This window comes from Boleophthalmus pectinirostris, unplaced genomic scaffold (genome assembly GCF_026225935.1).
Source record: "Boleophthalmus pectinirostris isolate CB_2022bp ecotype Guang Dong unplaced genomic scaffold, ASM2622593v1 HiC_scaffold_7, whole genome shotgun sequence".
Classification (NCBI taxonomy): Eukaryota; Metazoa; Chordata; class Actinopteri; order Gobiiformes; family Gobiidae; genus Boleophthalmus; species Boleophthalmus pectinirostris.
In genome coordinates, this window is record NW_026571473.1 from 17,276,874 (window position 1) to 17,289,184 (window position 12,311).

The 12,311-nt window shown below is 39.9% G+C and overlaps 1 protein-coding gene across 1 annotated transcript in view; it reads right to left on the minus strand.

Moving 5' to 3' along the window:
• Nucleotides 1-12,311, minus strand: part of LOC110160066 (fibrillin-2-like) — a 57,575-nt gene that overhangs the window by 39,285 nt on the left and 5,979 nt on the right. Inside the window, 4 exon segments of the mRNA XM_020924673.2 lie at nt 3,232-3,333; nt 3,459-3,541; nt 9,514-9,799; nt 11,434-11,817. Of these exon segments, the coding sequence (XP_020780332.2) occupies nt 3,232-3,333; nt 3,459-3,541; nt 9,514-9,686 (358 nt within the window). The 5' untranslated portion in view covers nt 9,687-9,799; nt 11,434-11,817.

Sequence of the window (12,311 nt, forward strand, 5' to 3'; positions counted from 1 at the left end):
TATGTATAATATATCTATAGATTTTTTGAAAACCATATAGTCTTTGTTTCTGAGTTCACATATGTGCAATATTTTGTCTTGATTTCAAAGGGGGACTATTATCTATCTTGGAAAGCGTTTTGTTTATGGTGATTGCTCAAGTTCAAGATGTGTGTTCAGGTGGGAGGGCATGGCAAGGGCAATAAACTTCACTTACCTCAAGTCTGTTATCTAGCCATGTTTTTTTATTCCACATGATGACAATAATCATTATAGTTCTATGGGCCTTAATTTGGTTTCTATGGGAAATTGTAAATAAACCAAACTGAAATGAGAAGACAATGACAGCAGCACAAAAGATGCTTATTTGAGTCGGTGCCACATGTTTTCTCAGTGGGGAGATCATAGAGGAAGTAATTGTGCATATTTTGGAGACAGAGGAGGAGATGATCTCACTGGCTAATACTTTGTTCTTGTCGTGCCATTTCAATCCCACCAGGTGAGAGAGACCTGTCCCGTTCTGTGACCCGTGCCTGGAAAGCTGCATGTGCACATGAGCAAAGAAAGCAGACAGGGAGGGTGAACTCTCAGCTGCCCCACAATGCACCTCTGTTTTCTGCTAGTGTCGCCGGTGAGCTGCTAACATCTGGGTGTTTTTTACGAGAGACTGAGAAACAGGAAGTCAGGGATTGTGTATGTGAGTCTGATGGAAAATGTTCTTTATGGCACTCTTTTGCCTGGGATTACATGTTATAAGTAAATAAGAAGAGAAATAAGAAGAAAAATACTGTTGTACTGTTGTAGATGTTGTTAATAAATCTGTTTTATAATATTTGCATTGCCCACAACAGGGGAGACCATGTCAATGTGCCCTAATTTATAATTACTGAAGTCTGTGTTCTCAGGGTTCACCATTCCCCAGTCACTGCGCAGTAGAAGCCTGTCAGTTTTAAGGCAGCTGTTTCTTGGTATTAGAGTTTGAATGTCCATGGTAATGATTTTGTAATTATGGTAAGATGCAAGACAAGGTTCACAAAGTTGACCCTATATACTCATGTGCACAGCTGCTCTGCAATGAGCTGTGCGTAGCTTTATTAGAAGGGTGACTTACAACTTCTACCCCTGTCATTGTGTCTGGGAACTCTAGTATATCTCCGGGTCAAATAGGAGCCACATCAGAAGAGTGCCAATATTTTAGTTTACTTTTAAAAGGCCAAAATAATGTTATAATTTTAGTTTAAAAATGGCCAATCAGTAAGATATCAATTGTTCAGGGTCTCAGGACACAGTGGTGTAACAAGCAACATTTCCAAAAGATCTCAAAAGAGCTGATATTTCGCTCCAACTGCACAAAGTGGTCCAAAGAGTCCAAAATGCAGATTTGTGAATTGGCACAAGAAGGGAGAAATTAAACATGGTCAGGTTGATTTGAAGTGGCTTTCATCATTGCAATAAATAGTCTTAATGAGTTTGTAGAAAGCATAGACTGTATAAATGAACATAGCTAAGCAGGTCTTAAAATGTTCATATTAACCCTGCTCTACATGATCCTGGTGTTGCTATATATGTAAATAAAATCCCATTCCTAATATGGGTCTGGCTTCAAATTTGCTCCAGTATCTGCTAGTATTATGAGCTTCAAGTAACTGGAGCCGAACGCTATGGGTAATGCCACACTCCCTTAGTCCACTTCTTTATACAGTCTATGGTAGAAAGTCATACTAAAAGTTTGAAAGTAAATAAACTGTTGATGTTTCAGAGCTATCATAACAGCTGATCACTTTTCAAACAAAGCAATTCCTTTTAACCAAAGAGAGAAACCTACAGGTCACTATGGGGTCACAGTGGGTTAGTTACTTCTGTGATAGATGTGCATAGAGACAGTCATAGAGCAGTTTGACCTATGACATTTAACAAAGCTGCTACAGAGTTTATCAGTCAATCTCAGTGCACAACCTGGAGGGGCAGAGCACTGCACATCCTGCTTCCTCTTAGGGCTGCATATCAAATACAAATCGATCAAGACTTTACCCTGTTTAAATCAAGGCTCAAAACTTATCTATTCAGACTTTCTACACTCAATAATGCACTTTGGAAAGCACTTTGGTCACCTTGTATGTTGGAAAAGGCTCTATAAACAAAAGTTGATTTGTTAATTTAAGTTGGAGCAGTTATCAAATTGCAATAATGTAATTTTTTAGATAAGTCCTTTACTCTGACCCAAATTCAACTTTTTGAACATATATTGCAAATGTAAACATAATTGCAATTAGATTTAGCAGCCCTACTTCTCCTCACTGTTTTTGTCTGTTGCTGGTGCAGACTCAGGTTTGCATGAGCGTGTATGTGAAGGCTTTGTCAGGAGCTCACAGTGACCCTCAAACAAACTCTAGCCTACTTAACAGTTGAGATACAATAAACTGCCCTCTTAGCTCAAGGACATGCTCCCAATATTTCCTGTACAGAACATTATAACTTATAGCATATTGCATTAACCTCTGCTACTCTACTAATTTCACATAAACTCAGTGTCTGGCCTGCTTTAATCTGGACAAACTCTATGACCTGAAGTCTGCTCCCTGTACTTGTTACACTGGCTCCACAACTGTTCTCACTCTGGGAGAGGAAATGCAGGATCGTTACATTTGGACACGAGCCTGGAAATGGATGAGTGGTCTCAAACTGCTGCAGTGCGTAAGACAGTTTTAAATGTTTAGTTTGGATAGTTTAACCAAGTAATACACCAGCAATTAGAATGACTACTATTGCTACTACAGTGATAAAGTACTTAAATGATATTTGCACACAGATCATGCAATGGGAATTGGGAACTGTAAAATAGTTTAATTTCTCATAACCACTGATGTTATATGAGGTCAATACAAGCTTTTTTAGTGTTTCAGATTCACTATGGTCAGGCCCGCGTACACGGTGGGTAAGCTTTCTGTGTGGAGGTTGCAGGTTTTTGCCACGTGTCCACCATCAACCCAAAATATGCACCATAGGTAAAATTCTCCCGCTAAGACAGTCCTGACCAAGCCTAGCTCAAGATCTGTAGAAGGATCCCCAAGGTCTGTACTGCTGTGCACACTGGACACTAAAAATTAAGGCTGAAGTTATAATGAGATTTGTCTTCTGATTCACATTCAGAAAAGAACTCTTGAACCTAAATCCCCTAAACAGACTTCCTCCACACTACGTCCACATGATAGAGAGGATTACTCTGTGTTTATGGATGTAAGAATTACTCACTTCCAGCTCCGGCACCACAGCTGGGCGAGAGCTGACCGTTGGAACAGGTACACATGTTGGGTCTGGAGCAGAAGCCATCGCCACATGAATTCCTGCAGATTGCTGAAGAGGAGACGTGAATACACATATATCAAATCCAGAGCCAAGCATAACATAAACAAACATTTTCCCCAATGCCAAAAAAACTATCATCTCCAGTAGTTAGTTATTTGATGGACAGTACTTACGGACGATGCACTGGTTCCCTCCGGGCAAAGTCTTCCAGCCGGGACAGCAGTAGGAGTGGAAACGGGAGCCACACACATTGGGTCTATAGGGCAGAATCAGAAATCACAATTATATATGGATGTCAAAATTTCAAATTGAGTCAACTGATAATGGTGGATAATCATTAATTGTGAATTGTTAAATGCTTAATTTCATTCAAGACTAAAATTTACACATAAAAGTAAAGTGATTTTTTTTGTCTGACTTCCCTTGTGGATCAATAAAGTTTGTCTAAGTCTGAGTCTAACACATAGTACATAAATGGTAACATATTAGACATTGGTAATGAAAATTTAAAGAAAAAATGTTTACTGTTGTTGGGACATGATGTTAATAATCGTGACTAGTCATTGAGATGTAATGTTGTCCTCTACTTTTCAAAATTCTACTTCAAAGTTAATCAAAATGATATATGCTATGGAAATCCTAAATAAAGGGTTTCAAGTGCATTTGAGCTCTACCACTTGTTACACTAAATGGGATTCTATGACCTTGTGTGACAGATGTAAGAGTCATCACAGTGTACACTTATCCTGATTGGCAGACAGGTTCACCACAGAAATCTCCTCAGAGGAAATAGCAAAACCACATCAGGAGAGAACTGGTACAGCATACACACCAGCCTCTACACACTGCACTAATGGCAACAGCACTACATACTTTATTGTCCATGGATAATTACACACACAGTTCTAACTTTGGCATCTATAAAATTCCCAGCATGCATCACTCTTGACGTACGTTATTCCTGAATAAAATACTACATCACAATAAGGCAGATCATTTAGCTGCTGTTACATACTATAACCTCTCTGCTTGGTATCCTCAAGTCCTGAACACACAAATCCTAGCCTGTATTCACTTTTAGTCCCAGAATTAAATGAATGGCTGTTTATAGTAGTGCTAAATCACAGTGTTTCCTTGTGCCAACAGAGATGAGGGTTCATTCATAAGAAAGAAAACCTCCGGAGTTCATATCAGTTGCTGTTGTTGAATAATATACAATCATTATTAGCACTAGGTATCTTTTTAAAAATTAGGATTTTCAGAGTTGTAAAAATTGACAACTATGATTGGAGATGCAAAAGTTTAATCAGAACCATGTAATTTAGTTACACTGCAACTGTTCATTACTGCAACTGCAACTATGAATTTATGCATAACGCACTTTCAAAACAGCATAGATTGACCATTAAATCAATACTACATGGTCTCAAAATAATCATATAATTTAATAAAACTGATTTGGCATACTTCTTGCTAGATGCCCTCCCCACTACAAGCCTTTTTTTTTTCCAGGGACATGCACAAGGAGTATCAGGGAGGTCTGGCTGCAGCTGATGCATTGAGTGAAGCCCCTCTCTGAGCATCCCCAGCGGCCAGTTCTATGTCACACTCAGTGCCAAACACAAAATCATTATTATAATGCTGGGAAAACATGTGTAAATTTACAATGGTCACATGGTTAAATTGTTTATGGTTAGGTTTTAAGTTTGGAAATTGAGAATTCCCATGTAGTGGAGCTCCATTTGCTCCACTAGTTGAAAAGTCATCCTTCTCAAGAGCACGACTGACTGCTGGAGTACACAGTGGATTTATCTGCAGTTATATCATAGCACAGGGAAAGTTGTGAATGAACTTCCTGCGGTGTGAATGCTCTGACCCCTCTGTCTTTCTCAGCAGGGCATCTCCATAGTGACCCCTACGAGACCACAGCTGGGCTTTGACTTTGAGGGGCAAGGGAGTGCAAAGTAAACCCTAACCACATTCACAGATGGCACAGGAGGGACAACAGAGCGGGATAGAGGGGCGCAGACGTTTACTCAGGTAGCATAAACACATCAAACCTACAAGAGGACAGCGGGACAGTGTGAGGGGAGGAAGACAGCACCAAGAGGGGGAGGAAAAACAGGTTTATCATAGAGGAAACAGGAGCAGAGTGGAAAATAGATAGTGGCTTTCCACCACTGAGTAAGGAGTGAATGAATAATGACTAGAGTGTAGCACTTTGAGATGCTTGCCAGGCGTGTAAAGTGCAATTCAACTGTAAGGGATTATTATGACTAAAGAAGAGAAATAAACTGGTAAGAACAGATTATTTTAATTGGTAGTTTGAGTTCCATTGAAAAGAACTGGCATTTATGCACTTACTAAAAAGGCTAAAGAAGTGACTTTTGCTTCAGTGTGAATTAGTTTCAATCTGAACTAGAAGTGTTATCCAGCAACTACAAAATAAGGACCTGCTGCAATTTCAATAGCTGGATGTGTGGAATGTGTGAAGGCTTAAGTCAAGCTGCTGTAAGTGACCAATGAAAATTAAACAGTATAAAGACAAACCAGGCTGATTGAGTTTATGATGAGCAACATACGTAATGTGTATTGTATGGAGTCTTTACGGTTACAGACTCAATATATAAAGGATTATAGGGGTCTAACCCTGAGCTACTTTGCTCTGTTATTCTTCCTCTCCTAGTTTCAGGTTCAAATCACCAAAAGAGGCAGCTCAATGGAAGACAGGCAAAAAAAAGACATTTAAGCCCCAGGGGTTTTCCTCAATATTATGTGCCCTACTGTTTCAGGCGAAGTCTAAAGCAGGTTAACTCTTCCAGAGCTGAGCTGGAGCCTTTGAAGTCCTCAGTCTGTGGATGGCTCATTAACTGCTATTAATGTAATAAAAGTAACATGGCTGCCACAGCATGAGGGAAGAATGTACAGAATACTGTCTTTATTTGGGCCAATGGGATAGAAGGAAAACCCCATTACAATTATGAGAAAAGGGCCAGTTTTATATGGGTTAAGAAGAGGCATGTAAGAACTAGGGTGACTAATTAATTGGATTTTTGAGCACAATTATTGAAAGAGAACAATACATGAAATAGATCCATGTTTTTGAGTCGTGAAGCACTATGATTCAATCTTCAACAAGCACAACCTCAGGGCTGAGCCTCTATGCAGGAATCCAGGGTCAGAGGTCAAGCCAGATGAGAGCAGTAGCCTTTTACACTGACCAATGAGAAACCACAACAAACACTGTGTTTCCTTGACAACACTAGACAGTAAATCAAAGAACTTTAGAGGAAAAGCCACCTGACCTTTGACCTCTGATCAACACACTGATACAGAGACATGGGCATCTTACCTGAATGCATGTCTGTAATGACAGTCTTATGAGGGGCTACAAGTGTCTGTGTCTGTGAATGGAAAACGTGTCTGAAAACTCACACAGAAGAAAAACACATTTACTGTAAAATATGAATCTCAATACTGTGTATGAATTTCATCTCATCCAAAAAAGCTGAATTCTATTGTGTTCTCAAGTGTAGTGTTTGAAATAAAAGAAACCCTTTTTATGCACAGGTGCGAATGAGGAGCTTCATAGCTAAATCAAAAAATGTGGACTAGTATGACTAAGAAGCAAGAGTTAAGAAGTTAAGAAGGGCTACTGAAATTTGCAGAGCACATGCCAATCAGCTGTCACAGATAATCCTGTCATTATGGCTGAAACGAAGCTGCACGTGAGCTCACTGTAAAAGGCAGACAAATAAAACCAGAAATAGAATAAAACGTGCATAAGACTGTGTTGAATCTGGCAGCTACTTACTTACCCAAAATTCTGTGTCATATTTCCCATAAGCTAAAATGAAGTACAAAGTTATAGTCACAGTATTGACATTAACCTGGAAAATGTCCTCTCTTTTTTTCGATAGTGGTGACTATCCATACAACCACCCATAGTGACTTCCACTGCATAAATATTATAAAAAAGGATACTAAAGCAAATACAATTGTCTACCTGTAATCTAGAGATGGCATAGTTTGAGTCAAAGGAAATAAATAACCAAACAAATTGCATTTTTAGAGGTTCAGTTGAAACTCCAAATCATCCATTAACCTCTTCCAATAGACATTGACTTATAATGACTGATTTAAGGAAGTGTGAAGTAGATGCTGACAAAAACATGATCTCTGAATTGGTGTATGGCAATAACTATTTTATCTGGGTTGTATAATGTAAATGTTTGTGCCTGAGTCCAAATCTGAGTGCTGGTTTGGCCATCAACATGTAATGGCCCAGTCTGATAGCCAGTAGCCAAGATGTCTGAGCAAAACTGTGCCAAGTTTAGCTCCATTAAGTATGAAGTAGTGGCTGACAAGGAGCAAAAAAAAACGAAAAGAATGAAAAGTTGGATTCATAAACCCATCATCTTATTAAAGTACAAATATTCTAATAAAATAATGTGCGAAAAGGCTAGTCTCACACGTTCTTCCATTGCAGACTAGACAGTCAATCACAGAGCCAGGCATCCCGCCTCAGTCTGATCAGCTACACCCTAAAGTGGACTCTCGCCAGTGTTTTGTGGGAGCCAATAAATCAGAGTCAGTCGGCATCAGGGGCAGTGCTGCAGAGACAGAGCAGGGGATCTGGAGCTAGAGCCAGCAAATAAACAGAGCACCCCAGCCCAAGGCCAACATAATGACCATCATTAAACTCACTCGCACGGACAATCCAGGCACGCCAAGTTACCGATAGCGCGCTGCCACTGCTAAACATTTAGATTGGATTTACATGTGAAGCAATGTGTCAGAGGAGGGGGCGTAAACTGGATTTCAGTAACTGCTGTGTCAGAATTACCATGGGTCTCCACAGTAGACCTTTAAATAAAACCAAGAGTATATTTCGTACGTCAAGATTGTTTTTAAAAAGACAGCCTAAAAGTAAATTCTGTCCATTTTATTCTTACCTCCACACACGTTCAAGTGAAAAGAACACCTCAAATAAAACAATCAAATAAAATCTGTAAAGTATTGTAGCTTGTCAAACAAGTCAGGCTTTGTTACTGATACTGACTTGGATAATCCCATCATTCAGTTCATTTCTGACTCACTAATGCTTCCAGGAGTTAACAATGTAATGGAAAAAGTCTGCAGGCTTTCGCTAGCTACTCATGAGTACAGTTTCATAGAAATAAAATGGCATTCTAAAAGCACCTCTGTTTCCACAATTTTCTCACAACTTAGTTCTTTCTACATCTGTTTGTTTCTGGGGCAATTAAATGTTATTTTAGAGTTTACATTGTGTTAAATTAAAATGATGAAATGTAATCAATGATAGATTCATATGATTGATATGATGTCCTTTCGTCATTATCACCCTGCCCCAAGTTATTTCATCGCCTAAAGCAGTGAAACAAATGCCCCTTCTATACACCCTTCGAGTCCAACGAATACCTCATTTCCTGTGGTTTGGTACTCACAGAGCCGTAAGCTGGGACAGATGGGTGCCTGATTGAAACAACTGATCCGGACTCAAAATTATTGGTTCCATAGAACATCCATTGTTTGTGGAAGAAGTGGAAAAATATACTCTGAAATACATAAGACATACGTCTCCACACCCATACTGTTAACGTTGGGGTAACAGAAAGTGAAGAGAGGATGGGATGCAGCTGGGAGAGATGATCCCTCTAGTTCATTTGACTGCATACTCCCCACATGCAGACTCAAACAAACAGCACCTAAATACACATTAGATACAGTACATGTACGTTCATATACCCCATCTGTCGCCCCAACGCCAGAGAGGAGCCTACACCAAACCTCCTAAACTCTCCCAGCTAAACTAATGTGCACTTGGGAATTTGGGTCGTGTTTTTCACTCATGACCCCTCATGAGGTATATGTATAGAGAGCACTTTTCTGCTCCTCTGCCTTTCCCATGAAAATGGGACAGATTTACAGTAAGAAGCCTATTTGCAGTAAGCAGAACATGTGCTGTTTAGTGAAAACAATGTGGTAGTATTTCACAGTTTAATTTGGTATAAGGCAAGCTCTGGCCATATCCCAGGAAGCACAGGCATGAGAAGAGAGCTGCCAGAAAAGCAGAACAAGAAACTTTCTCCAGATTCAACTGTTTTGTGTTGCTCGTAAACCCAAACACAATGTAAAAGTTTTTTCATTCAAATGGAATACTCTTAGTAGTCTTTTGCATAAAACAATGGAAGGAGGAGATCTTACCCTCTGAGAGTCTCCTGGCCTCTGCGGCGGACCCTCTGTGCTTCTCTCTGCTCAGTTGCCCCGGTGAAGCGGCTCGCTGGGTACGCTCCTGTCCCTGTTTGTGACCCCATCACCTGGGTAGCACAGAGACACACCCATCCCAGCAGCGCCTGGGCCAGCATCATGGATGCCATTGGTCAGTCAGCCGTTCAACCCTCTCAGACTCCGGGTTTAACTAATAGACCCAGGACACGCGGGATTTAGACTTGGATCCACACCAAGTCCCTGGGTGTACTCCACAGCAGGGCTAGAATAAAAAGAAGGATTAAAAACACATCAAATACTGATTACAGTAAGCTTCAGATTTTATTTTAATACTGTCCAAATCATCAAGATCATTGTGGGCCATTTTACTGTTTCTAATGTTCTCAAGATGGCAACTTTGATCTAACTAAATAAATAAAAAAGATATTTCATCAATACAAGTAAAACCATTCAGAGCAGATTAGGTTTGAGTATGGAAAAAGTCCTCCAGTACCATAAGGCAGTGTTTCTCAAACTGTGATACATGGACGACATGCAGCCTACTTCTGGTGGTTTAATTTTATAACTGGTATAGTTTAGTTTTACACCATGTTTGGCCCTAATTTAAGTCTGGTGATACTTAGAAAGTCAAATATGAAGTTAGGTGGCGTCAATCGTTTGAAAACCACTGCCATAAGATATAAGTATATACAATAAAATAAATCATATACTTTGTTATAACTTGACACTAAAATGTAAGATGAAAAGTAGGGGGACAAGTTAGAATTTAATGATGTCAAAAGGTAAGTGAACCTGTCAAATCTGAGAAGATGGGAGCAAGAGGGTAATGAATAGTCAACAAAGATGAATTACTTATCCAAATAAGAAGAGTGTAAGCCATGAAGGTATATTATGATATCCACATATTCAACTGACCTGGCCCGGCTTAGTCTTACAAGCCTGTTAGAGTCTATTATATTGAAAAACACCCAAGTGGGCTGGATACGCATGAGGTTTATTTTCTTTGCTCCGTCTCATTATAAAGCCCAGGTTTAGGAGAGCTCTGAGCCTCAAGTGATATATAACCTCAGCAGAGACAGGCAAAAAGGAATGGCCCCTGAGCCGCCTGACTGGAATTCAGTTTAAAAAGAGGATCATAGGTAGAGCCATCGGTGTATTGCACTTACGGAAAGTAGCGCTGTCAAAAACGTATCTACAGACTGATAAAACAAGAAAGAGACGCTAAATACTGTGGGTTATTATTGCTTATGGTATTGAAGGTCACAAATGAGTGAAAAAAAACAAAAGAAAAACAATAAAGAAGTGGACTAAGTCGACCATTAAAAAAAAAAGTCCTGTGCATAAAAGCCTGTTACAGATTTGGATTAGTAGTACACCTTTTTGCAAACTTAACTCCTAAACTCAATCAAAGACATATTACATTAGACAAAAACGTTTCGCGACTTGTATGAGGCAGAGGGCCAGAAGACATCTCTGCGTCTGCAAAAAATCAAAGATGAAACGTGACCTGAAACCGTTATCTGTAACTTAGCACAAGCGCATATTTTTGTACAATTAGCACATTACAGCATGTCACCACAACTTTATGAATGGAGAAAAGCGCTGCATCAGCTATTGCTCCCTTAACACTCACTGCTCAGCTTCATGTTTTATTTCGGGAAAGTTTACACTACAAAAATAGTTCAACTTGGATCGAGGTGTAAACCGTAAAACTTGATCAAAGTTAACGACCATGAGCCAAAGATACAAAGTTACAGTAAACTTCAGTTGAGCGATGGTTCGTTTTCTATTTCCATCACACAACCACTCTCACACAAACTGCACTTAAAAAAGCAATGTTACGCGAAACTAAAGCCACTATCAAAGCCAATGATGAGTAAAGAGAGCGTGCATTACCTCGCAGCAGTTGGAGTCCCTCTGCGTCTAGGAGCCTTCAAAGGGAATCGAAGACAGGATACGTGCCCCACAATGGAATATTGAACTATAGCCTTGCGAGAAAAAGAGAAAACTTGGGGAATTGTCCTGTTTGAGGGAGAGGGGAGGGGACACGCGGAGAGACAGGCTGCGAGTGGAAGAGAGGGGGTAGTAACGGACTGCAGGACAAACCCACATTCCTCAAGGCTCTTCAAGTTGTGCGTGCAGAGGCCACGCACCGGGCTCCTTCACGCAGGGTCTCGCATCGGTCCGCAACCCAGCCTCTTGTTGGCAACCCGCTGATCTGATAAGAGCCACAAAGCCAAGGCTTATTGAAGAAATTAGCACCAGACTGCGAGAAGATGCCTACAATAGATGAATACAGTGTCCATTGAGAAGGTGAAGAACTAATCACGATTCACACTTGATTCCAATAAAAATGTAAATCATTTTGCAGAGCTAGTGATGGTGAACAATTAAGTTAAAGGTGCATTGTGTAACTTTTCTCATGGAGGGTCTGTCACCTGCTTGTATGTCATAGCTCTACCTGGAATGTTCACCAGTATGACATGAAACATCTCAACTTTACATTTATTCAATTACAGGTGGTTTTACATCTCAAAAATACCTAGAAAACAGGCATTATGACTGTGAGAGGAGTTGTCTCAGCGCAAATCTGACCTGTTTAATATCATACTGTAAATTTTTCCAGATAGAGCAATAACACCTCCATGGAGAAAAGCATTTGACAGACCCTCCACCAGAAACTTTACACAATTCATCTTTAAGGTAAAAAATACATTATTACTCTTCTACTCTGGCTAAACTGTCATTTGTGAGTGACAGGTCCTTGTGTTTTG